The sequence below is a fragment of the Brachyhypopomus gauderio genome, chromosome 8 (assembly GCF_052324685.1).
Source record: "Brachyhypopomus gauderio isolate BG-103 chromosome 8, BGAUD_0.2, whole genome shotgun sequence".
NCBI lineage: Eukaryota > Metazoa > Chordata > Actinopteri > Gymnotiformes > Hypopomidae > Brachyhypopomus > Brachyhypopomus gauderio.
The window spans coordinates 27,082,947-27,107,829 of NC_135218.1; the positions used below are offsets into that span (position 1 = coordinate 27,082,947).

The 24,883-nt window shown below is 44.3% G+C and overlaps 5 protein-coding genes across 6 annotated transcripts; 3 read left to right on the forward strand and 2 right to left on the reverse strand.

Annotated features, from left to right (window-relative positions):
* The first annotated feature begins 555 nt into the window (after positions 1 to 555).
* aamp (angio-associated, migratory cell protein) lies at positions 556 to 6,742 on the forward strand. Its single transcript, XM_077015972.1, has 11 exons — positions 556 to 919; positions 1,637 to 1,768; positions 1,886 to 2,005; positions 2,106 to 2,245; positions 2,370 to 2,514; positions 3,119 to 3,202; positions 3,334 to 3,449; positions 4,462 to 4,556; positions 4,645 to 4,735; positions 4,872 to 5,026; positions 5,894 to 6,742. The coding sequence occupies exons 1-11, from the start codon at positions 829 to 831 to the stop codon at positions 5,967 to 5,969; spliced, it is 1,245 nt and encodes a 414-aa protein (XP_076872087.1). The 5' UTR covers positions 556 to 828; the 3' UTR covers positions 5,970 to 6,742.
* A 3,874-nt stretch (positions 6,743 to 10,616) lies between these two features.
* LOC143522254 (G-protein coupled bile acid receptor 1) lies at positions 10,617 to 11,621 on the forward strand. Its single transcript, XM_077016060.1, has one exon. The coding sequence runs from the start codon at positions 10,617 to 10,619 to the stop codon at positions 11,619 to 11,621; it is 1,005 nt and encodes a 334-aa protein (XP_076872175.1).
* A 1,092-nt stretch (positions 11,622 to 12,713) lies between these two features.
* On the reverse strand, positions 12,714 to 15,904 carry LOC143522203 (keratin, type II cytoskeletal 8-like). Of its 2 annotated transcripts, none has more exons than XM_077015976.1 (9): positions 15,640 to 15,904; positions 15,076 to 15,284; positions 14,776 to 14,836; positions 14,594 to 14,689; positions 14,344 to 14,505; positions 13,645 to 13,770; positions 13,341 to 13,561; positions 13,205 to 13,230; positions 12,714 to 13,064 (listed from the first exon to the last, which is right to left on the reverse strand). In XM_077015976.1, exons 1-9 carry the CDS (start codon positions 15,829 to 15,831, stop codon positions 13,057 to 13,059), a joined length of 1,101 nt encoding a protein of 366 aa, XP_076872091.1. In that variant the 5' UTR covers positions 15,832 to 15,904; the 3' UTR covers positions 12,714 to 13,056. The 2 variants fall into 2 exon arrangements, with proteins under 2 accessions (XP_076872091.1, XP_076872092.1); XM_077015977.1 differs by lacking the exon at positions 15,640 to 15,904 and adding an exon at positions 15,369 to 15,496.
* A 2,057-nt stretch (positions 15,905 to 17,961) lies between these two features.
* Positions 17,962 to 21,259, reverse strand: LOC143522202 (intermediate filament protein ON3-like). Its single transcript, XM_077015975.1, has 9 exons — positions 20,952 to 21,259; positions 20,422 to 20,630; positions 20,122 to 20,182; positions 19,940 to 20,035; positions 19,685 to 19,849; positions 19,221 to 19,346; positions 18,917 to 19,137; positions 18,778 to 18,806; positions 17,962 to 18,582 (listed from the first exon to the last, which is right to left on the reverse strand). The coding sequence occupies exons 1-9, from the start codon at positions 21,150 to 21,152 to the stop codon at positions 18,575 to 18,577; spliced, it is 1,116 nt and encodes a 371-aa protein (XP_076872090.1). The 5' UTR covers positions 21,153 to 21,259; the 3' UTR covers positions 17,962 to 18,574.
* On the forward strand, positions 21,207 to 24,327 carry LOC143522201 (keratin, type I cytoskeletal 18-like). Its single transcript, XM_077015974.1, has 8 exons — positions 21,207 to 21,867; positions 22,024 to 22,106; positions 22,604 to 22,760; positions 22,848 to 23,009; positions 23,093 to 23,218; positions 23,328 to 23,548; positions 23,678 to 23,694; positions 23,941 to 24,327. The coding sequence occupies exons 1-8, from the start codon at positions 21,508 to 21,510 to the stop codon at positions 23,988 to 23,990; spliced, it is 1,176 nt and encodes a 391-aa protein (XP_076872089.1). The 5' UTR covers positions 21,207 to 21,507; the 3' UTR covers positions 23,991 to 24,327.
* The last annotated feature ends 556 nt before the right edge of the window (positions 24,328 to 24,883 follow it).

The following is a 24,883-nucleotide window of genomic DNA, read 5'->3' on the forward strand; positions in this document are numbered from 1 at the left end:
CATATCGTGCACCCCTAGTTAAAATATACAACAAATATCAGTATCGTGAATACTTGTTCCTACAGATCAACTTAGCCCGTTCAGATTAAGAGTTGATCCGTTAGCTCTCGTCTAAAGCTGTAATGAACACAATATCGGCCGCGTTTGTGTCGCCAACATTCGTGGCAGCCTTACAGGCTGTTTGTACATCTTGTATCTTACAGTCATTCTGCTGAACTGGAAACCTAATTATTAACATACGGCCGAATGTAATAACCTTCACCACTAAAGACGGTGAAGCAACAGATCACATCACAATAAAAGTCCTATTACTATATTTTCTGGAACACATAAATAAATGGATTTAAGATATTAGTCATTTTTAAGGTAATAGTCCTTTTTAAAGTTTTTGCAAACGTATAGTTTCATGTAGCTCTTACTGTAAATGCAAATATATTTACCAACATCTGGACGTGATAAAATCTCTTAATTTATCAGCGCATTGCGCCATCTCGTGGCTCATATAGGTAACACAAGCCACTTACACACCGGAAGTCCTGCATACGACTTCCGTTTCATATTTGGGAACGTCACAGTTAGGGTCATAAACCAACACGTGTATTTGTCATGGGGGTGATCTACTTTTTATCAACACGTTTGTTATTTTAATACCGACTAAATTCGCAATATATTTATATGTATATATTTGACCAGTCTGCGGAAAAGAGGACAATCTTCAGCGTGCGGATACGACTTTACAAGCCGCCTGAATAGACCCGTTTTGGGCTGAAAGTGTCCAGGCCGGCCGGGTCGCAGCCGGGCTGCCCGGGTGGGTGCGCCTCACACGGCATGGAGCAGACCGAAGACGCCGCGGTGCATCTCCACGGGGACGAGGAGATCATCGAAGTGATCGAGCTGGAAGAGACGGAGCCGACGGCAGGTGGGTGTGTTGGGCCGCCCGGTGCGCGGTTGGGCCGCGCGGTGTTGGGCCGTCCTGTGCGCGGTGTTGGGCCCAGTACGACTCCACGCACGTAAAGACGCTACATAAAGATGATGTTCTTCATTTCCCTTATTTCTATGAGTAACATAAGGGCGAATCTTTAATGGTCCACCACAGTAAACGGCGCTTGTCTCACTCTTTATTCTCAGGGAGCAGTACAGCTTGCTGTGACCACGTGACTTCGCAATGTTACTTTGTTTATTACTGCCAAACATGCATCTTACTGACAACACGACTCTTATTAATACCATATTTGACAAATATTTCCTAATTATCTAGTTTGGACAAAACTAAGTTATAATCACAGTTCTCGCATGACTGAAATGTCTGGTTAACCTTAATTTTTGTGACTTATCTGGATGTGTAGGCTATTCTATATGAAACACATGTCTCTACATTCACTAAGGGTTATTTTAATAAGGGGGATATAATTTTAGTGATGCCAACACAATGTCTGCAGGAATTATGCTCCCTAATATCATCTCTAGCGTCTTTATTCGTGTGCCAACGGGGTGAGTCGGATTCTGCAGAGGAGTCGGAGTTCGGCACACCTGTAAGTCAGGGAATCAGTTAGCTACATGGTGAGATTAAGACGTTGATGTTGTAGTGCTGGCTTCTCTGTGCGTTATCTGTCGGACATGTGTGGTTTTTATTCAGATGACCTAGCAGGGGAGATCGAGGGTGTGGATTTCGATGAGGCGGGGAACGCAGATGACGAAGGCTGGGAAACCGAGGATGAGATGGAAGACGATCAAGATGACAGCGAGCTCACGTTTTCTAAACATACCGGTGACGTTTCTTTGCAGTCTTCTTCTTGCCTACTGGTCTTTATCCTTTACCGACGTGCTCCTTCCTCTTCATGTAGTTGCTGCTAATTCACTGTGTACATTTAATCGTCTATCTCAGGATCTGTGTTCTGTGTCAGCTTGGACCCACTGACAAACACTCTCGCTGTCACCGGCGGTGAGGATGACCAGGGTTACGTGTGGAACGTCACCACCGGAGAGGTGCTGTTTGAGTGCACAGGTGTGTTGGAGTGATGACCGCTGGGTAATCTGTGTGTAATCTCGTGCTGAGTCAGATCAGCAACCACTCTTTAAACCCTCAAGAATCATGTTTTCTGTAGGCCATAAGGACTCGGTCACGTGTGCAGTCTTCAGCCACGACTCCAAGCTGGTGGCGTCTGGAGACATGAGTGGATTAATAAAGGTCTGGAGGGTCGAGGCCAAAGAAGAGATTTGGTCTTTTGAAGTAGGAGATCTAGAGGTTAGTTAATGCAAATCACTAGTGTGTTGACTCTATGTAAAAAGAAAAGTGTTGATTGATCCCTGTGCTGTGTTGTCTGATGTGAGCTGTCCTGATCATGTCCTGTCCTGTCCCGTTGTGGCAGTGGCTTCAGTGGCACCCCTGTGCACCTGTCCTGCTGGCGGGGGCTGCGGACGGTAACGTGTGGATGTGGAAGATTCCTAGTGGAGAGTGCAAGACGCTTCAGGGACCCAACTGTCAAGCAACAAGCGGGAAAATCCTCCCTGATGGTGAGAGAACCTTGAGTCTATAACGGGGACAGAGGACATCTTTAGAACAGAGGGGACAAAGGACGGGTTTGTTTGGGGGACGGGTTTAGTGGTTTTTTTATTTTTATTAAAGTCGTTGTTTCCCATAATTGCTGCTTCTGCATCAGCACGCCGTGGCTTTTAGCTGCGGCCTTGAGACACTACAGCTCTACGGTGTCCTGCAGGGGCCAGTAAATGTTTCACTAACAAAAAGCAACGAAAGTGAGCACAATCTGAACATGAGTGTGGTCATGAAGATGAACATGATGTTAAGACGTGTTGTAATTTTTAACATGATCTGAAGGTGAACTACACAGGGTGGTGTGACTGTGCTCATTTCTTGTGTTTAAAGGTTTAAACGATGACCCTGTTGGAATGTGTGTAGGTCTGTGGCTGATCTACAGAGGAGTAAATCAGTAAAGCTCTGAGCAGCTGGGAGTCGTTTGCTAGTCGTTTGATTTTGATGGAATTTGGTAGAATTGTCGTAAATCTGGGTGGTGTTTTAACGAGGTAAGAGTGAGGCTGTCTCCTCCCCCTCCTGGGTGTGACGGAGGAGTTGACTGAAGTGTCTCCGTCCCTCACACAGGCAGGAGAGCAGTGGTGGGATATGAAGATGGAACACTACGTCTCTGGGACCTCAAGCAAGGCACCGCCATCTACGTCATTAAAGGTGGAGGACAGCTAATCGCTTATGAGGACAATTAAGTCCCTAGGCCTCTTATCTGGTATTCAGATTCTGGTATTCTGTGTGTTTAAACACATCATGACCTTGGTTAAAAACAACCCTTGCTGTTTTCTTAGGCCATGATGGCCACCAGGGGGCGCTGACATCTATGGAATGCAACAAAGATGGCACGCTGGTCCTCACAGGGTCGGTGGATGGACAGGCTAAACTTCTCAACACCTCAACAGGCAAGGTGAGTTCATCCATGTAAATGGAGGTTTCTGTAGTTCTGATATATCATGTCAAGCAGGCTTCCAGTAACAGGGCCATGGGTTTGATTCAGTCAGCACACGTACTGTCCTACTAATAAAGAACACTCACCTCTCCAAACATTACAACCTTAACCTGTACAAAGAGCTGTATATTACACAATGTGTTATATCCACTGTGTTAGATTCAAGTGATATTTACAAAACTGGTGTACAAAACTATTCTAGCCATTACTAACATTTACTAACCTGTACTAATGGCCTGAGATAAATGCAGATGAACCACCAACAACAAAAAAGGCTCACAAATTACAAAATAAAACATAATGAAAGTCACAACACGACAGCACATGCGAGCATTAGGAAGGCGGGTCGCTCGTCTGGGGCGCTGGGTCTGAGCCAGGCACTTGTACGCACACATCTGGGAGACGGGACATAACGGGACTCTGCAGAAGCCGTCCAGAAACATGAGCTCGCGTGTGAAGGTGAGAGCCAGAGAGTTATGTGAGGCACTCTGAAGAAGACCATCCATCACAGGCTGTAGGTGCAGCTCCTCTGCTGAGAAGAACCATGTGCAGTTATGACTGAGCGCTGCATTAGTGAGTCAGAGTCTGCGCCTGTAGTGCTGTTCTATGGCCACTCTACGACAGCTCTATGACTGCTCTATGGCCACTCTATGACAACTCTATGACTGCTCTATGGCCACTCTACGACAACTCTATGACTGCTCTATGGCCACTCTACGACAACTCTGACTGCTCTACGACAACTCTGACTGCTCTACGGTAGCTCTATGGCTGCTCTACAACAGCTCTATGGCTGCTCTACGACAGCTCTATGGCTGCTCTACGACTGCTCTATGGTCTCCCTATGACTGCTCTACGGTCGCTCTACGACAGCTCTGTCTGCTCTACGACTGCTCTATGGCCTCCCTATGACTGCTCTATGGCCACTCTACGACTGCGCTGCTCTAATGGTGATGCTTCCCTGCTCTAGGTGGTGGGCTGTTTCTCCATTGAAAACAGCGAAGCACAGAAGACAACTGAGGACCAGGGTGCCAACTCGGTGGAGTCTGTTGGATTTTGTAACGTGTAAGTTACGACACTGGGACTGTCCCATTACTCCCAGTAAGGAGGTTGTTGAGGTGGTTATGTATCGACTGATCACGTGATGTTCCAGGCTTCCGCTGGTCGCCGTGGCGTATCTGGACGGCACTCTGGCCATATTCGACCTGCCCACACAGAGCCTGAGACATCGCTGTAAACACGAGGTAACCGCGACAGAATGGAGCGGACACGCCATACTCAATCAGTGCTGTTTTATAATATATATAAATATATAAATCAGGTGCATTTATATATTTATTATAAAGTCTTAACTTCCACGTGTGGGCGTGTCCCTCTCAGGTGGGCATCGTCCGTCTGCAGTGGGAGGAGTCGTCTGCGATGGTGGCCGCGTGCAATCTGGGCGGGGCGGTCGTTCTGTGGGATGGCCGGTCAGGGAGTCTGGTATCGGAGTATCGCGGCCACTCGGCCGAGATCCTGGACTTCACCCTCAACAGGTGAGTGAGGCCGTGGTGGGCGGTCCACACACCTGGAGGAGTAGCTCTTAGTGTTTGGGGGTTTTTATTTTGGTGTTAGCAGGCATGAAGTGGGCGTTACCTGTTTTTATTTACAGCTTTGATAATTTTCCTGATGTTTAGTGAAACAGCACACTGACGTCCACATTTTTTACTACAGCTCAGCTTTGTGGGTCTTATTCCTGCTTTTTCTGTGATATTTACAGTTACACTTGAACTTAAAAACAAGATCGATCAACTAGAAGTGAACTATCATCACGTTTCTCAAAAACCATAAGCAGAGCATTTCCAAAGCACAATAATTGTAATTATCCAGACATAATGATTTAACATTCAAGCATTTTGCTTGCTGTGTCTCCTGCACTCACAGCTGTACCACCGGTCAGGCCCTCTTGTGTCTGCCGATGGACTGTTCCAGGGTCAGTGCTGTGTACACTGCCTCCACCTTTATTGGTGGTTCATAAGACACCTGACTGACCAAAGGGCAGGCGACGTCTGCAGAGTTTTAATGCACGTTTATACTGCAAAAGCAGTTTATGCAAACACGAGCAGGCATACGCATGCAGGGAATTGGCCGACACAGCCTGCATTTCAGCAGTGTGTGCTGGGGGTGCAAACACGCTTGTGGCGTGGTGGACGTTCAAAACAGGTGGTTGTCTTAGTCAATGACTGACCGGAACATAGACAGACTGTTCTTTCCATTGTCTACGCTAACCCCTACAGAGAGAGGGGCCTTGTAGGGTTATTTCACTCGTTTGTCTTCTGTCCGATGGGGTAGCTCTCTTCTTCGTGCTGTTATTGTCGTGTGATCTATACGTACACGCTGACCCTCCTCTGTTTCCTCTATAGAGATGCATCAGTAGCTGTGACGGCAGGTGGCGACCACAAAGCCAAAGTCTTCTGTCTCCAGAGGCCCGATCGGTAGGAAGACGATGGCCTGGGATCTCCTGTGTCTGGCAGACCGCATCGCATCCAGATCGCACCCTCAAAGAAGGGCCTTGCTGCATAATTCAAGTTTTTTAAGGATTGATTCTTCTACAGACTTTTACATGACTGGTCCGCTACAGTGATGATGCAAGACAGCTTCTAGACCTGGAGAGTTCCTGGACCTGTGATCATTTGGCTAAACAACAAAGATATTTTTTTTACAATCTTTAATAGAAAGTACAATGATTGGTCCGCTGGTTGAAGCCGAGTTCTTACCTTGTGTTCCATGCTTCAATTTGTTTTGGTTTCTTTGACCCTCTGAAGGAGCATTGTGGGTATTTCATGCTCTTCAGTGTTAGCACAACTGAACCTCATGGTGCAAATGATAACCTAGTTTTCCCTGTTCTCATCTAATGCCCAGTTTATGTAATACATAATATTTGTTGATCTCCTGGGAATTATAGCAAACAGATTGGGAACATTCAGATAATAAAGTCTCCGTAATTTCCGCTGGATGGATGATGTCATTTAATAAGACTGTGCTGTGCATGATTCCGTGATGCACATTGACCAATACAGCAGGTGAACAGAAATGAAGACCGTGCTTGTGCATGTGTGTGTTACCTCCCCAATTAGTCATTATTCACGGAAAGCAAAGGGGTGGGGGGGGGTAAATTTCACCTCGCCTGGGCTGGTGTGCCAAGTTAGCTGTCGTTGGACGGTTGTTTAAATAAAGCTTGCTGGGTGTGACCATCCAGGTTGAGGTCTTGAGTTCTTGTGCTACTGTGCTCTTTGCTGTATGTGAAGTGTTTTTCCTTCCACAGGCTGTTTCTAACGTCACCTATGAAGTCTGGCTCACATGAAATGTCTGTGTTGAAATGTCTGGGCACCGAAAGCCGTAAGTCAGACTGGTGGCGTGATTGAAGGTGTGCTGACTCCCAGCGCTGCGTCTTTAGACGGCCGTATGTTTTGAGCGGTGGTGATGAATGTTTGTCCTCTACCCCAACACGCCGCCGTCCTGCCGATAACTTTGTGCTCATGCCAGGTCCACTTGTTCTGTGTTGTTGTGAGTTAACGTCCGTCCCTGAGGGCTTTGGACAGCGCTCCGTCTGTGGGGACACTGGTCCACGCTGACTATGTCCCTGCTGTCCTCAAAGCTCATCAAATACGTCAGTGTTTCTAGCTTACGGGGAAAAGACGAGTGGAGTTGCGGTTGTGAGTGGGGTCTCTGATAGATACACATTTCATGGTTTACTTTCTTGCAAGATTTTCTTTTCAGAAATTAACGCATGATGTTTAGTTTTTAAGAAATGTAATATGTAATGTGTTAAAATGTAATGACACATTCTGCCCTAGAATGTCTCTGTTCAACTAGATTGTAAAGTTGCAGCTGTATGCTTTAGACACATGGATGGTCATTTTGTCCTGCTCCAAAAGGATCCAGACATTCATTAACCGATGCACAACACCAGGTCTTTGCCTGACATGGTTTGATAAGGTGCTCAACAAGAGAGTATGGACAATGGCTTACCAACTGTCAAGAGACGCACATGTAGGAAGGACTGAAACCATCCAGGGTCATCAAACAGCTCCAGGAGTGGAGGCCCAAGTGAAACGAAACAGAGCCCGACCAGAACCCAGCTGTAGACGTACCTCGACTCAGGAGCTGGGGCATCCTGCACGATGTGGGCGGGACCAAGAGACAAGAACCAATGGGTGAGCAGGACGATGATGATGGTGGTGGAGGTCCGGTACAACCCAAAATTTCCAAAGTCTCCAGTGTGCACCTGGGCTCCAGTCTACTGTCCTGGACATTTAGCGTTTGACGTGTTTTGCAGTAGGTCAAAGGTCTCCGGGAGTGCTCTCTGCAGAAGTGCTGGGTGTATGCGTGTTTGGTACGCCCCCCCCTCCTGCTAGATTAGTGTCTCACACAGGCTCTGCAGATCTGGGCAGTTGTCCTGGTGTCTCCAGTAGACGGGCTGCTTCTCCTGTGCACCTCTTTAATGTGCTTCTGGATACTCGCTGCGTCGTGTGTTTAGAAGAACTGACAGCCCAAAGAACCTCGACGGGAATGAGACGTTTTACAGCTCACACTTCAAATGTAGGGTCTCTGTCACACACCTGGGCACAAACATCTCGCTGGACCCATCCCCACATACCCTTCTCATGCTAAGGAAGACATGAAAGGGTTCTTGGATTCTCTCGTCTTTGGTCAATATTTTAAATATAAAAGGTAAGCACGATCTTTCTGCTTTCATGGAAAACCTTCCTGGATGGTGACATTTGTGTTTAAGTGTTGGTAAATACACAGGAGGATTTATGCTCATGAGTCCCTTTCTCATGGCTGCTATAAACCTGGCAAATGGACTGTTTATGAGGAATAGGTTTAACAAGACGGGGAGGTTCTGATGTCTGCGCTCTCCGTTAGTGACAATGACAGGCTAGAGAAGTTTATTTGTGGACCACTTCGCATACACCATGGCAAAGCAAAGCGATTGCAGTCAAACCCTTTCTCAGAAACTAATTAGTCTGTATGGTCCCTTTGTTCACGTAAGATCACGTCTACATGTACCCATTACATCTCAAATGAAAATGCTACGGCACTGGTACGGTAAAGACAAATATGTTAACAGGAATATTTCTAACTGAAAAAATATCTGGAGTAAAACCTCTTTTCACAAATGATCATGGGCTTATGACCCAAAATGGTCTCAAGACTGAAAGATTCATGTCCTCGTATTAATTTGATTTAGTGGTGAATGTCCAAAGTTATTTATACGTACTCAATACTTGGACACTAAACCAAATGTTTGACCTACTTTTGAATGAGACGTGTAAGCCAGTGTAGCAGATACATGGCTAGGAAGATCTTCCCTCTTTAATGCGGCTGGTCTGCTCTTTAGTAAAGCAGCATTATCTCCTAAAGTTCTGCACATCGCAGACTTCTCAGACTTTACAAGATCATACTCACCTGCCTTCGTAACTCCACAGCAAATAAGCAGTTATGCCATGCCAGCAAACAGACCCAGAACGTTTTTATTAGAGAGATGTAACAACAGGGCATCCCTGACTAAATTTGTGCAAGTTCTGTGTAGTAGTGTGTGGTGTCCATGTGGAGCATGGGCTTCTGCTGACCAGAACACCACTCGGGTCCTGCTACCTCTGTTCATATTATAACTGTTCTGTTAGTGTCATCTGCAGGTGCACCATGAATCAGATCTTATCACCTGTGCTTAGCTACAGTATGTCATGTGGGTACTCTGCTCTGTGTTATGTTCCACAGACGTTAACCCTGTAGTCTTACTGTAGAATGTCACTACAATGGTACGAACTGTAAATTGTAACTGTAGAATGGTATGGACTCTGTAGAATGGAACTGTAGAATGGAACTGATTCAGTAGAATGCCACTGTAGAATGGTACTGACTCTGTAGAATGTAACTGTCGAATGGTACTGGCTGTAGAATGTAACTGTCGAATGGAACTAACTGTAGAATGGTACTGACTCTGTAAATTGTAATTGTAGTATGGTACTGACTCTGTGGAATGTAATTGTAGAATGGTACTGACTCTGTAGAATGTAATTGTAGAATGGTACTGACTGTAGAATGTAACTGTAAAATGGTACTGACTCTGTGGAATTTAACTGTAAAATGGTACTGACTCTCTAGAATGTAACTAAAATGGTACTGACTGTGGAATTTAACTGTAAAATGGTACTGACTGTAGAATGTAACTGTAGAATGTAACTGACTCAGTAGAATGGTACTGACTCTGGAATGTAACTGTAGAATGTAACTGACTCAGTAGAATGGTACTGACTCTGGAATGTAACTGTTTTGATCAAACGTGAAGCTGGACGGGCCTCTCCAAGAGGTCAGAAAAGAATTTTTGATTATGTAGCATTATGGTGATGTTTATGAGGTAAATATATGAGCCTTGAGTATATCTCTTTGTCTGCAGAATAGATGCTAGATATGTAGGTATGTTGTAAATGTGTGTGCTGTGTAATCGTACTACAAGGTTTGATGGTTCTGATGACTGGCCTGGTGAGCAGGTGTTCTGCTCGGTGGAGGATGGGTTGTTTCTGGATCTTTTGGCCCTCTCAAGGATTCTTGATTAATTCCATCCAGGGAGTTTTTCCCTCGACTTGCTCATTGGGGACCTGCAGTCAGACATTTGTAAAGCTGCATTGTTAAGGCGCATGTTGTAAAAAGCGCTGTATAAAACTGTTTGACTCTGTTTGCTTTGTTTTCAGAAGAAGCACCATCATAAAGTTTGTAGTGTTTCTGGAGTGGTGAACTGATGGGGCTCAGTGTGGACACACGGATACTGTAGTGGCTTCCTTGTGATACTCCACAGGGTATCACGGTCTATGGGTTTCAGTGGGACGATTAAACACTGTATTGCAGGGGAAGAGAAAAGGGTGTTCTCAGATCAGAATGAGCTGCTTAATCTTTAGTCTAAACAAAAGACAGCCATTTGTTTTCTGCGCTGTTCTTTAACCATTCCATTTATCCTTTATCAGCACGTCCGATCCAGCTGGAGCTATAATGACCTTTGCCCTTTTACCCCATACTTTTCCCCCAGGGTGAGCCTGTCATTACACAGTGATGCAGACAGGGGGCGCTAGGGAAACGTCTGCTATGGTTTGCAATGACTCGAGGAGCAGCGGGCAGGAGGCTCGTCTGATTTATGCCGTGACGCTGCCCCTGTCCACCGCCATCGTCCTGGCCAACCTGCCGATCTTCCTGGGCGTCGCCTGCAGCCGTCGGCTCCGTAATCCTGCGGGTTACTTCTATCTCAGCCTCCTGGTGGCTGACCTGGGCATGGGTGTAGGTCTGCCCTTCATCCCCTGGATGGCGCTGGTCCGCACCCTCAGCTTCTCCGCCTGTCTGCTGGTCCACGTCTCCCCCAACTTCCTGTTCCTGGCCTTCGTCTCCAACCTGGTGCTGGTGCACTACGACCGCTACGTCAGCATCGTCAGCCCGCTGCACCGCGCCCGCTCCTGGCTGCACCGCCGGCTCCGTCTGGCCCTGCTGGCCGCGTGGCTCCTGCCCCTCCTCTTCGCCCTGATGCCCGTGTTCGGCTGGAACGGCTGGGACGGGCGGGCCAACGCCACGGCTCCGTCCGCCTGCGCCCGATCCCGCCCGTCCGGACGCTCCTGCTGCACGTACCGAAGCGTCTTCCCCGACGCCTTCATCTACCTGGAGGTGTACGGCGTGCTGGTGCCCGCCGTCCTGGCCATCGCTGGCATGACCGGCCGGGTTCTGTGGATCACGCGGGGCCAGCTCAGGGGTATCCAACGCCTGGAGCGGGCGGTGGGCGGCCGGCGGAGGAGGTTGGAGGTGCGCTACGTCCGCTGCGTGGCTGCCGTCTCGCTGGCGTTCCTGGCCTGCTGGGCGCCCTACATCGTCTACACGCACGTCTGCATGGTCTTCCTGCTGCGTCGTGGAGAACAGGGAAACAGCACCGCCCACATCGTGCTCCTGTGCACTGGGGTGGCAGGAATGACCGCAGTGCCTCTCCTTCTGGGTCTGGCCAACCGGGACTACACCAACACTGCCAGGAGACTGGTGGGCAAACTGTGGTACCACAAGTCCAGGGCGCACCGGCGAAGGAGCATCGACCTTCGGGTACTTGCCAGTTAAAACCAGGGCTTGGCTATGACTTGGTAATGCTGAATTACTGGGCAGTGATGTACTGTATGTTTAGCAGTGTCGTTGTGCAGATGAGCAGGGCGCATTATGATATTAGAAGTGAATTTTTATTTACTTGAATTATACACCAGTCCTCTGCATTGTTGACGGGATTTGATTTTTTTTAAATAAAGGAGTGGGTTCTCGGTAATTGTTAGTAAAGGAGTGGGTTCTTGATCATTGGATTCAGCTCTCTTTTGTGATCTTCAGAGTTTTGAATTGATTGGAACTTCAGCTACAGAAATTTGAGTAATTTAGTCACTCCTGCTGCTCTCTGGACTGCATGCTTAAGTAAAACTAGAACGGGAGTAAGCGTATTTGTTGAACGAACAGCCAACAATTCCTAGGAGAATTATGTTAAATCTCTGAGGGGCATTCATGTAAACAGTTTTTAACATTGTCCTTTGCAGAGTAATGAGAATTTTCCATCTAGTAATATTTTCCCTTTTAAAGCTGTTAGAATGCAGTGGTGGGTTTATTGCATCAAATGAGTGTTTTCTCTAATGGTCTGGATTCTATTGCAGATCATCTATACACGATCATCTATTTTATCATCTATTTAGATGAAATGACGTTACCCTGAGATTGGCCCTCATGTCATTTCATACGTGCAAGCCACAATAATTCTACGTGGAATTCTAAGTGGAGAGAGTGTGAGTGGGTTTTGAGGGTACTGGCCACAAACCCATTTACTCAAACTAGTAAACATAGAAGTTATAACTATGATTTTTGTCACGTTTCATCTTTCCAGATATTTCGTGGTGTGGAAGCCAAGACCAATCCCCACTCCTCCTCCTCACACGTGCTTCATCACACGTGTAGTCTGATAATTGTGTAGTCTGATAACTGCTTTTACACAGTGAAATGATTTCCAGTGAGTTTCCTGAAATGTCTGCATGTCAGATACAGGAGTTTACATTTCCAGGGTAACATGGTTTGTCTCTGCTGCTACAAGCTGACAAACACCAGGGCCTGCACCAGTATACACAAACAGACGTACAAAAGACAAACTAATGCACGATTACCATGAAAAGACCCCTTTAATTTTCCATTACCTTTAAGCATATCTTTTGTTTCATTACTTTTAAACACAGTTTTATCTTTCATTACCTTTAAGTATGTGAGTTTAATTTTCCATTACCTTTAAGTTTGTGAGTTTTATTTCCCATTACCTTTAAACATAATAAGTTTAACATTCACAAACGGAGAACCCAACAACTAGAGTTAAAAACACAGATTCAGAGCTCTGGAGTCTGAGGGACCAGGCAGCCAGTCTTGACCTCCATCCTTATAAACATGCGGTTCTTGGAGACGTGTGGAGAGTCCTGTCTTCATGTGGTTTGGGGGGCCTTCACTTCTTTATGAGCAAGGATGGGGGTGTTTGATTTTAGAAACCTGAGCAAAAGATGAGACACGTTAATTTAGCACGACAATCAAATTGTACAGCCTACATTTCAGGTGTGGCCCTGTGGTGTGGCTGTGTGTTTGTGGCAATGCAAAGAAAATGTAATGATAACAAAAACAGGTATTCTCACCACTTTGAAAATGAGGAACAGTCATCCTACAGATGAAACCAAAGGTGAGAACACCATTTAAAGACACCACAGTAAAACTAAAGATGTAAAGGTGCCCTGAGTACTCTGTGTAATCTCTTCAGTTAGTCCCCAGTACCTGTGCTCCTCTCCTCTCAGGATCTGCTCGTAGGTGCTGATCTCGATGTCCAGAGCCATTTTGAGGTTCAGGAGCTCCTGGTTTTTACAGGTCTGCTGTGCCACCACACTCCTGTCTCTCCGCAGTGCATCCTGGACCTGTGTGATCTGATCCTGAAGCTTACTGATGGTTGTCTGCTCATCATTCTCCAACGTTGCTATGTCATCTTCAAGGTTCTTTTTCTGCACAGGAGACAAGCAGGATGTAGTTTGGAGGACGTATGGGAAAACCAAACGATGTGAACTTAGGGAAAGTGTCCTTGTACCTTCCTCTTGAGCATTTCGATCTCGGACGTGAGTCTCTGAACGCTCTTCTGATCATCAAGGACCTCCTTTTTAATGTTCCCCGCATTCTGGTCTTGGTTCTCAGCATTCAGCGTCTTGGCGTTCATCTAGGGAATCCCACAACACACATGATCAAAACCTCAATTTCTCATTCTAATCATTCATCCAGAGCACAGAGCAGAAATTGTAAAAGAGGCAATTAAGTCTTTGCACTCTGATCATTGTTCACAACATGATTTTGTCATTAGTTTTGACATGCGCTTTTAGGAAACCATGAATGGAATGTTTATTACAGTGAAATGTGTTCACACCCTGTGTGGGTAACCACCAACCAAACACAGCCTGTTCCACTACATTGCTTACTTAACACATTTACATTTATGGCATTTGGCAGACGCCCTTATCCAGAGCATCTTTTTTTTTTTTTTTTTTTATACAAGTGAGCAGTTGAGGGTTAAGGGCCTTGCTCAGGGGCACCTCAGTCATGGCCTCACGTCTGGGGATCGAACCCACGACCCTCCGGTCACAAGACCAGTTCCCTAACCACCAGGCCATTAACACCTGTGTTGCTGTGCACAGTAGACGGAAATGTTTCAAACAGCCCCAAACCCCAGAAGACACTAAAATATCAGTCATGTGGTTCTTGACTCAGAGGTCGTGAGGGTCAGCAGGTCATTGACCTTCTGATTGCAGTTGTCCACCTCCATGCGGTTCCGGGCTGCCATGCCTTCATAATGGGCTTTATACGCCTGCAGGATCTGCTCCATGTCCAAGTTCAGAGTGTTATCTGGCTTCAGTGTTATAGTCTCATTATATATCAGAGACTTCAGCTCATTTATCTCCTATAGTAGGGAGAGTGAGAAAGTAAAACAACTGTATAATAATAAATAAAAATAATGTATAAGTATAATAATACATTAATCTACATACTTCATCAAATCCACGCTTTAAGAACTCCATATGTCCGTTAAGATCCTCCAGTTTGAGTTCCAGATTTACCTTCTGCAGGTAACCATCATCTAAGTCCTGCACCACAGAAACACAGGAATTCCCACTAGCACTTGCAGGGAAAATGTTTCATGGTACAAAAGGGAACTCATGCAGTTCTCTACCTTTTTAGTGTTGATAAACTCGGTTTCCAAGTCGGTCTTCTTCTTTATCTCGTCGTCGATCCTGTGAAAAGGAGGCAGCGTTCAGAAGACAGTGCGGGACAGGAGAGCTGGGTCTCTGGGATCTGTGCTGACCTCGCGAACAAACCGTGCTCATCCTGAGAGGAAACGGACCGGGCTCGGTTGGTGTACTAAACACCTGCTCTTAAAGCTCTGGTTCGGTTCGGGGTGGAGGGGTTGGTCGTTCATCCCGTGCACTACTGCCAGGTCCAATCACAGTCGTAATGTGCGTTGCGGGCTCACCTGTCTCGAGTGTTGGCCACTTCTCCGCGACTCTTTTCTACTTCAGCCTCTAATTTCTTTCGGTCTCGGCCAAGTTCATCAATCTGTCGCTTCATGTCTGCTGCCGTTTGTTTCATAACCTCTTCAGGCATTGCCTTATGGCCGTGTTGGGCCAACAGCCGCTCCCGCCGTTTTTCTAACATTTTCTTCTCTTGCTCCAATACATGAGCCTATAAGGTGACAGTTTAAGTGAATGAATTTAATCGTTCATTTTTTTACAGGACACAACATCTTATCAGGAAGAAGAGAATCACCTTTGTTAATATACATAAATATATATATTTACGAGACGTAGGTTACACTTTGCTAGTTTAGACATCACATTAAGGAGTTTAACCTCAGCAGAAACACATCAGTACGGGTGAAGGGTGCAGTATGTACACCGCTCACTTCATGTTGAAGGGTACCTCCCTCTAGTGGTCAAGTCTTCATCCTGCCCTCACCCGGGCCGCATTACATTCGGTTATGCTACAACGCAGGTAAAACTGTACAATTCAGTATTGGTTAATCATAGACTGCGCTTACCTTCTCAATTAAATTAACCAACGAATCATTAAGTTTGATCAACCCGTTGTCATTGGCTCGGGAGTCCCGGTTATCCATGTTTGAGTTCAGTGGGGGCGGCAGGTCCTGGTTTGCTGGAGATCCGCTTGGATGTCCCCTGGATGGTGAGGCACAGTCGGGCTGGCTACTAAAACCTGGTCTCGTTTGCGCCATTCTGTAAACTAAACGTGTGGCGAGAAACAGTTGTGACGAGACTCGTTCAGAGAAACATTACAGACGGGATGCTGAAACATGTCCTTTTATTCTGAGAGGACGGGTTCCTCCCATCATGAAATATGTAACAAAAGATGTGAATAAGACGTGTATGTGTGTGTGTGTGGGCGTCATTTAAGCTAACCAATGACATTACATTTACAACTGTATAAGTATAAAAACACTTGCCCGGAGGACATTACCACACAGCTGGTTAGAGGCCAAACCTACAGGTTTCGTTTATACAGCTTGTTCATTGTCGCCAGTGTATGTCTCGCAATAGAATGATGTCAGGAAGGTTTGTAGTGAACCAACAATCAGTACATTTAGTTGTCCTCCATAAACAGTCCTTTAATAACCAAAACAATAAATACGTGTAGTTGTTCTACATTAACAATCCTTAAATAACCATAACAGGTAGATAAATCACTTATCAGACATTGGTAGGCAGACGATTGCAATGAATATCTTTCCATTGTTTTAATGTCTGTAGATCCAATACATGACCATGACAAATGTGCGCCTTGTCATTAACATAGCTAATAAAATGGGAAAAGTTATATTAAAAAACACGTAGGCCAGCTCAGACATCACTTCAATAATTTACAGGATATCTGTGATTTGACATCAGATTAACCTACAATGTTCCTGTCCAAATTTGGCAAGAGCACATATTAGCATACGAATAAAATTCTTAGTTAGTTTATTAATTCATAAATAAATAAACAGGCTCAGAGTACTTTTATTTTGTTGTTTATTTTCTTTTAGGTGGGACATGGAACAGGTATAGCACCAGAACCTGTTGCTAAAGTAGTGGGTTCTTGATAATTGTTGGTAAAGGAGTGGGTTCTTGATCATTGTAAAGGAGTGGGTTCTTGATCATTGTTGGTAAAGGAGTGGGTTCTTGATCATTGTTGGTAAAAGAGTGGGTTCTTGATCATTGTTGGTAAAGGAGTGGGTTCTTGATCATTGTTGGTAAAGGAGTGGGTTCTTGATCATTGTAAAGGAGTGGGTTCTTGATCATTGTTGGTAAAGGAGTGGGTTCTTGATCATTGTAAAGGAGTGGGTTCTTGATCATTGTTGGTAAAGGAGTGGGTTCTTGATCATTGTTGGTAAAGGAGTGGGTTCTTGATCATTGTTGGTAAAGGAGTGGGTTCTTGATCATTGGATGCAGCTCTCTTTTGTGATCTTCAGAGTTTTGAATTGTTTGGGACTACATAATTTCTAATAATTTAGTCACTCCTGCTGTTCTCTGGACTGCATGCTTAAAGAAAACTATAACAGGAGTAAGCGTATTTGTTGAACGAACAGCCAGCTATGCCGATTCATAGAATTATGTTAAAGGGCATTCATGTAAACAGTTTTTAACATTGTCCTTTGAAGAGTAATGAGAATTTTCCATCTAGTAATATTTTCCCTTTTAAAGCTGTTAGAATGCAGTGGTGGGTTTACTGCATCAAATGAGTGTTTTCTCTAATGGTCTGGATTCTGTTGCAGTATAAGTAAAATAAATGGTGGAGATCTCAGGCACAATGTGAATATTTGCAGTTATTAAGAAATATTTAAGAACCAGAGAACATGAAATTGCTTAAGGATGTGCTGATTCTTTGTCACTATCAAATCATCTATTTTATGATTTATTTCACAAGATGAAATGAAATACCACAGACGTTACTCTGAGAGTGTCCCACGTGTCATTTCATACGTGCAAGCCACAATAATTCTACATAAGTATGAGAGTGTGTGAGTTTTGAGGGTGCTGGCCACAAACCCATTTACTCTGGTATTCAAACTATGATTTTTGTCATTTCATCTTTCCAGATATTTCGTGGTGTGGAAGCCAAGACCAATCCCCACTCCTCCTCCTCACACGTGCTTCATCACACGTGTAGTCTGATAACTGTGTAGTCTGATAACTGCTTTTACACAGTGAAATGATTTTCAGTGAGTTTCCTGAAATGTCTGCATGTCAGATACAAGAGTTTACATTTCCAGCGTAACATGGTTTGTCTCTGCTGCTACGAGCTGACAAACACCAGGGCCTGCACCAGTATACACAAACAGACGTACAAAAGACAAACTAATGCACAATTACCATGAAAAGACCCCTTTAATTTTCCACGACCTTTAAGCATATCTTTTATTTCATTACTTTTAAGCATAGTTTTATTTTCCATTACCTTTAAGCATATGAGTTTTATTTTCCATTACCTTTAAGCATAATAAGTTTAACATTCACAGAGAACCCAGTAAAACCCCAAACACAAAGCCCAGAGTGCAGAGATCAGATCTACAGTGTAACCAGTGTGTCTCCTGCCATGCAGAATTATAAGAGGGTAGAGGTGTGAAGTATCAGAGCAGTGGTTTGTAGTCTTAGACCTGTGGCCCTGTTTGATTGGCTTGCATTGTTCATCAGCCAATCACCAAACATTCTGGGACTCGGGCTTAAATGTGTGGTGTTGAACATGTCAATGCATATAGCAGGTCTAACAACTAGAGTTAAAAACACATATTCAGAGCTTGTGTGTTATCTGTGACAGCAAATCGAGTCTCTAAAGAAGCTCTGGAGTCTGAGGGACCAGGCAGCCAGTCTTGACCTCCATCCTTATAAACATGCGGTTCTTGGAGACGTGTGGATTTTCCTGTCTTCATGTGGTTTGGGGGGCCTTCACTTCTTTATGAGCAAGGATGGGGGTGTTTGATTTTAGAAACCTGAGCAAAAGATGAGACACGTTAATTTAGCATGACAATCAAATTGTGCAGCCTACATTTCAGGTGTGGCCCTGTGGTGTGGCTGTGTGAATTTGATTCAAAACCAACAACTGAATGTACCGAATCGAGTCAGATCTCTGTGTGTTTGTGGCAATGCAAAGAAAATGTAATGATAATTAAAATATTAATTCTTACCATACAAATCATAATCAGAATCAGTCAGCCTACGGATGAAACCAAAGTTGAGAACACCATTTAAAGACACCACAGTAAAACTAAAGATGTAAAGGTGCCCTGAGTACTCTGTGTAATCTCTTCAGTTAGTCCCCAGTACCTGTGCTCCTCTCCTTTTAGGATCTGCTCGTAGGTGCTGATCTCGATGTCCAGAGCCAGTTTGAGGTTCAGGAGCTCCTGGTATTTACAGTTCATCTTTGCCTTCTCCTTCCTGTCCCTCCGCAGTGCATCCTGGACCTGTGTGATCTGATCCTGAAGCTCACTGATGGTTGTCTGCTCATCATTCTCCAACGTTGCTATGTCATCTTCAAGGTTCTTTTTCTGCACAGGAGACAAGCAGGATGTAGTTTGAAGGACGTATGGGAAAACCAAATGATGTCAACTTAGGGAAAGTGTCCTTGTACCTTCCTCTTGAGCATTTCGATCTCGGACGTGAGTTTCTGAACGCTCCTCTGATCATCAAGGACCTCCTTTTTAATGTTCCCCGCATTCTGGTCTTGGTTCTCAGCATTCAGCGTCTTGGCGTTCATCTAGGGAATCCCACAACACACATGATCAAAACCTCAATTTCTCATTCTAATCATTCATCCAGAGCACAGAGCAGAAATTGTAAAAGAGGCAATTAAGTCTTTGCACTCTGATCATTGTTCACAACATGATTTTGTCATTAGTTTTGACATGCGCTTTTAGGAAACCATGAATGGAATGTTTATTACAGTGAAATGTGTTCACACCCTGTGTGGGTAACCACCAATCAAACACAGCCTGTTCCACTACATTGAAATGTTTCAAAAAGCCCCAAACCCCAGAAGACACTAAAATATCAGTCATGTGGTTCTTGACTCGTGAGGGTCAGCAGGTCATTGACCTTCTTCTGATGGCAGTTGTCCACCTCCACACGGTTCCGGGCTGCCATGCGTTCATAATGGGCTTTATACGCCTGCAGGATCTGCTCCATGTCCAAGTTCAGAGTGTTATCTGGCTTCAGTGTTATAGTCTCATTATATATCAGAGACTTCAGCTCATTTATCTCCTGTAATAGAGAGTGAGAAAGTAAAACAACAAGAAATGTGCAATAATAATAATAATAATAACAACAACAATAATAAATTAATCTACGTACTTCATCAAATCCACGCTTTAAGAACTCCATAAGTCTGTTAATGTCCTCCAGTTTGAGTTCCAGATTTACCTTCTGCAGGTAACCATCATCTAAGTCCTGCACCACAGAAACACAGGAATTCCCACTAGGACTTGCAGGAAAGATGTTTCATGGTACAAAAGGGAACTCATGCAGTTCTCTACCTTTTTAGTGATGATAAACTCGGTTTCCAAGTCTGTCTTCTTCTTTATCTCGTCGTCGATCCTGTGAAAAGGAGGCAGCGTTCAGAAGACAGTGCGGGACAGGAGCGCTGGGTCTCTGGGATCTGTGCTGACCTCGCGAACAAACCGTGCTCATCCTGAGAGGAAACGGACCGGGCTCGGTTGGTGTACTAAACACCTGCTCTTAAAGCTCTGGTTCGGTTCGGGGTGGAGGGGTTGGTCGTTCATCCCGTGCACTGCTGCCAGGTCCAATCACAGTCGTAATGTGCGTTGCGGGCTCACCTGTCTCGAGTGTTGGCCACTTCTCCGCGACTCTTTTCTACTTCAGCCTCTAATTTCTTTCGGTCTCGGCCAAGTTCATCAATCTGTCGCTTCATGTCTGCTGCCGTTTGTTTCACCACTTCTTCCGGTTTTCCCTTATTGCCGTGTTGGGCCAGCAGCCGCTCGCGTCGTTTATCCAACATTTTCTTCTCTTGCTCTAACCCACGAGCCTATAAAGCCGACAGTTTACGTGATATTGAATTCAGTCGGTTTTTTTTTTACAGATGAAGAAATTTACCTTTTTTAATATACATGAATATTGTATTACGAGACATAGGCTACATTTTGTTAGTTTGGACATCATACATAGAGGAGTTACCCTCAGGTGAAACACCCTCTGGTGGTTGTGTGGTAAACCTGCCTCACCCGCATTACATTCACTTGGCACATAAATGTCAAGGAAGATTGCCTGAATAGTTGTTTTTTATAATCAGGAAAAACTGTAGAATTCAGTCAGTAATGATTAATCCTAGACAGCATGAAGCTCTTACCGTCTCAATTAAACGAGCAAACTTATCATTAAGTCCGACCATCTGGTCTTTTTCATTCGTCTTGGCTTCCTGGTCCTGAGGGTCGATGTTTGAGTTCAGTGGGGGCGGCAGGTCCTGGTTTGCTGGAGATCCGCTTGGATGTCCCCTGGACGGTGAAGGACAGTCGGACTGGCTACTAAAACCTGGTCTCGTTTGCGCCATTCTGTAAACTAAACGTGTGGCGAGAAACAGTTGAGACGAGACTCGTTCAGCGAAACATTACAGACGGGATGCTGAAACATGCCCTTTTATTCTGAGAGGACGGGTTCCTCCCATTATGAAATATGTAACAAAAGATGTGAATAAGACGTGTGTGTGTGTGTGTGTGTGTGTGTGTGTGTGTGTGGGCGTCATTTAAGCTAACCAATGACATTACATTTACAACTGTATAAAAACACTTGCCCGGAGGACATTACCACACAGCTGGTTAGAGGCCAAACCTACAGGTTTCGTTTATACAGTGTGTTCATTGTCGTCGTTCATTGTCGTGTTCATTGTCGTGTTGTTCATCATCAGTATGCCGGCTCGCAATGGTTCCAGGAGTCTGTACGCAGAAGGTAGAAGTGTCAGGCCGTCCGTCAGCAGTCTGGAGGGCTTAAGAAATGCCCTGCATCCAGATAACCAGCCACAGAAGAACGATCAACTTGATCAACTTCAACTTGATCAAGTTGATCAACGTCCTACACTCGCAGACGATAAAAATACCATGGTGGGTCTTAACAACCGCCTGAAGGGCTACATAGACAAGGTGCAGAAACTGCGGACGGATAATGACAAGCTGAAGGAGGAGATCAAAGATATCATTGACAAAAGGAACCAGACAACCGGCCGGGATTGGGACGAACTTGAGAAACCGCTAGATGATCTCAGGAAGAAGGTGAGTAGGGAACCTACAATCAATATATTTAGTTGGCCTACATCAGCAGGCCTTAAATAACCAAAATAAGTAAATTAATAACTTCATGGACATTGGTAGTGTATGATGATTGGTAGTGATTAGTGGTGATTCTGACCACTGTGTTACTGTCTGTAGATCGAGGACATGACCATGGACAATGCACGCCTCCTTATGGAGATAGACAACAACAGAATGGCAAATAATGAATTAAAAAACAAGTAAGCCAGGGTGAGAGGTGGGGTGAGAATACAGACTCCGCACATGGATCTGTGTGTTTGGATCTGTGTGCTTGGCTCTTGTACTCTAAAACTTGTATTCTAGTTCATCACTTTGACAATACAAATAGTTACTTTATTCATACTTTAAAAGCCAGTACTATAATCAGGACTTGATTTGAGGAGATGATAACCCCCCAGTTAAAAAGAAGCATGGGGATACCCCCCCCCCCCTTCTGTAACACTCATCTCCATTTACCGCCCCCCCCCCCCCCCCCCCCCCCCCTCCACCACCCTGCTTAGCTCACCCTGATGGTAAAAAGTAACTGCAGAGCTGATTTTGGCAAGAGCGCATATTAGCATAAAAATTAAATTACTTCATTTAATTGCTATATATCTAATGAATTAATTCATATATAAATAAATAGTATTATGTAAATAAATTAGTGACTAGCCAATAGGTTCAGAGAACTCTTATTTTGTTGCTTTTTTTCTTTTAGGTTGGCCACAGAACAGCTAGCATGTCAGAACGTAGAGGACGACCTGTCAGAGGTCCGAAAACTCATTGATGACAACCAGCTTGCCCGTTTTGACCTTGAAAGTCAGCTCGAGTCCGCTAAGGAGGAGCTGGCTTACCTCAAAAAGGAACACCGTGATGTAAGTTGGGTCTGTTTTTTGAGTTCATCTTCAATTTCTGTCTTGATAATCTAAAAATTATTCCGCCTTTCAACTTCTGTTTCAAAGGATGTCGCTGACCTGCAGAAGAAAATCAAGGAATCTGATGTGAAAGTTCAGCCAGACTCTAGCCAATCAAACCTCAGCGACGCCATCAACAAGATTCGCAAGCAGTATGAAAAGATAGCAAAGAAGAATCAAGAGGAGACCAACGAGTGGTACAGAAATAAGGTAGAGAACGGGTACATTTGGACAACAGGAGCCTCTTTACTATTACTTCTTAAAAGTTTTAATATTTTCTCATTCTTTTGCAGTTTGAAAATATCAAAGAGGAGGTTTCGAAGAACACAGAGTCTTTGGAGAGTAGCATGACTGAACTTAAAGACATCCGCAAAGAGAAAAAGACCCGTGAAATGGAGGCTGATGCACTACGCAATATGGTGACACCATTTCACATGAAACTGCCATGCAGTTCACGCTAGTTAATGAATACATCTGTGATTATTAGTGCAAATGTTTATAAGAAAGCGTTCTCTGAACCCCCCTTAGATCAAATCTTTGGAGGACAGGCTGAAGAACATGAAGGGCCGTAGTGGAGGAGAAATTCAACGCCTGAACAGTATCCTCCAGAAGCTGCAGGAGGAGCTCAGTCAGCTGAGAGAGAGCTTGCGTCAGCAGGCCCAGGACTACGAGACCCTCCTCACCACCAAAATGGAGCTGGACAAAGAGATCTCTCAATACCAGGCCCTGCTTCATGACATGACTCAGAGGTGAGCTTAGGAGATGGTGCCCTGGAGATAATTTAATCATATTTGTGGGTCTCATAAGCCCAATTGTTCCTAACTGAACGTGATGTTGTGGAACTCATTATGGGTTTTTCTCCTTCTCTTTGACAACAGCGCAGAACTGAATCATGGTGAGTTTGTTCACTTTGTCAGAATGGTGGAACACACTGAAAATCATTCTTAATGCTGTACCAATGTATTACGCATCACAAACTAACCATGTAGGGTTGCACCCAGTTTGTCCTTCCAAAAGCAACCAACCAGAATTGTGGTGGTGGTTATATAGTGTTTATCTAAATTCTTCGAAAAGCCTCACAGTAGAATCTCAGTAGAGTTACTGAGACCATGAATGTTTACCTGGTGTTCCACGTCCACAGACCCTGCACAGAAGGACGGAAAGACAGATGCACGCGCTACACCACCGTGAGGCTGTTTGAGACCACATCGAATTCGTGGTTTTACCATCACGACTCATTTTCTTTATGGGGTTAATGCTTTTATATGCCTGTCCTTCTGAATTTTAGTTTCACATTGCTTTAAAAAACAATTACCTTTGGGTGGCAAAGATGTACTCAATAAGGTTTTCGGTATGAAATATAGATATCTTTAATAATCTATTGCATAAGCACTTGCAAATGACGAGGGAATGTTGGCAAATGACCAAGAGCTTAGTTTATATTTGAACTCAGGTCTTCAGGTAAATTTAAAAGTTTTAAATTACAATGTATGGGAATTAAGTGCTTTTCTGTTGCAATAAAGGGACATCTCAGAACTCCTCCCCGAGTCTTTCACCTTTTCATCTTTCAATATGAAAATTATACTATTAAATATGATATGTTTTAACATGTCCAAATTATAAACTATTTAATTGGTCAGTATTTGCATCCACAAACTTCACAACATATAGGAAATAATGTAATATAACTCTATTAGTATAACAAGTATACTAATTAATATAATACCATAGTATAATATTAATATGATAAAACAATGTTTCAACTTCAAACATTTTAATAATGGCTCGAAGAAAGAACTTAGTTTCCAAATATCTTGATTTCTTACTTGCAAAAATACGTCCATCATGATCTAAACAACAACGTCCTTTGAATGTTTCTGAAATATCTAATACTCTATAAACACCTAAACTACATCTAAAGGAAGAGGGAACTTTGGTAAAACAAGACCAATAGCCTATATTTCACATCACATCTGATATTCAGTTAAACAAAGACTTTGCATAGATACTTATTATACATTAATATAGTTGCAGTTATGCAAACAGAAAACCTTTGTTGATAGTAGCTACACCTAAAGAAGAGA

Bases quoted from the DNA above. Each gene is read 5' to 3' on its own strand.
- aamp (XM_077015972.1), top strand. From the start codon at position 829: ATGGAGCAGACCGAAGACGCCGCGGTGCATCTCCACGGGGACGAGGAG. The intron at 2,515-3,118 runs GTGAGAGAACCT...TCCCTCACACAG, and splicing joins CGGGAAAATCCTCCCTGATG to GCAGGAGAGCAGTGGTGGGA. The intron at 3,203-3,333 runs GTGGAGGACAGC...CTGTTTTCTTAG, and splicing joins CGCCATCTACGTCATTAAAG to GCCATGATGGCCACCAGGGG.
- LOC143522254 (XM_077016060.1), top strand. From the start codon at position 10,617: ATGGTTTGCAATGACTCGAGGAGCAGCGGGCAGGAGGCTCGTCTGATT.
- LOC143522203 (XM_077015976.1), bottom strand. From the start codon at position 15,831: ATGGCGCAAACGAGACCAGGTTTTAGTAGCCAGCCCGACTGTGCCTCA. The intron at 14,837-15,075 runs GTGAGCCCGCAA...TCCTTTTCACAG, and splicing joins GTGGCCAACACTCGAGACAG to GATCGACGACGAGATAAAGA. The intron at 13,771-14,343 runs GTCAATGACCTG...GGGATTCCCTAG, and splicing joins TGGACAACTGCAATCAGAAG to ATGAACGCCAAGACGCTGAA.
- LOC143522202 (XM_077015975.1), bottom strand. From the start codon at position 21,152: ATGGCGCAAACGAGACCAGGTTTTAGTAGCCAGTCCGACTGTCCTTCA. The intron at 20,183-20,421 runs GTGAGCCCGCAA...TCCTTTTCACAG, and splicing joins GTGGCCAACACTCGAGACAG to GATCGACGACGAGATAAAGA. The intron at 19,850-19,939 runs GTACGTAGATTA...TCTCTATTACAG, and splicing joins TAAAGCGTGGATTTGATGAA to GAGATAAATGAGCTGAAGTC.
- LOC143522201 (XM_077015974.1), top strand. From the start codon at position 21,508: ATGCCGGCTCGCAATGGTTCCAGGAGTCTGTACGCAGAAGGTAGAAGT. The intron at 22,761-22,847 runs GTAAGTTGGGTC...TCTGTTTCAAAG, and splicing joins TCAAAAAGGAACACCGTGAT to GATGTCGCTGACCTGCAGAA. The intron at 23,010-23,092 runs GTAGAGAACGGG...ATTCTTTTGCAG, and splicing joins ACGAGTGGTACAGAAATAAG to TTTGAAAATATCAAAGAGGA.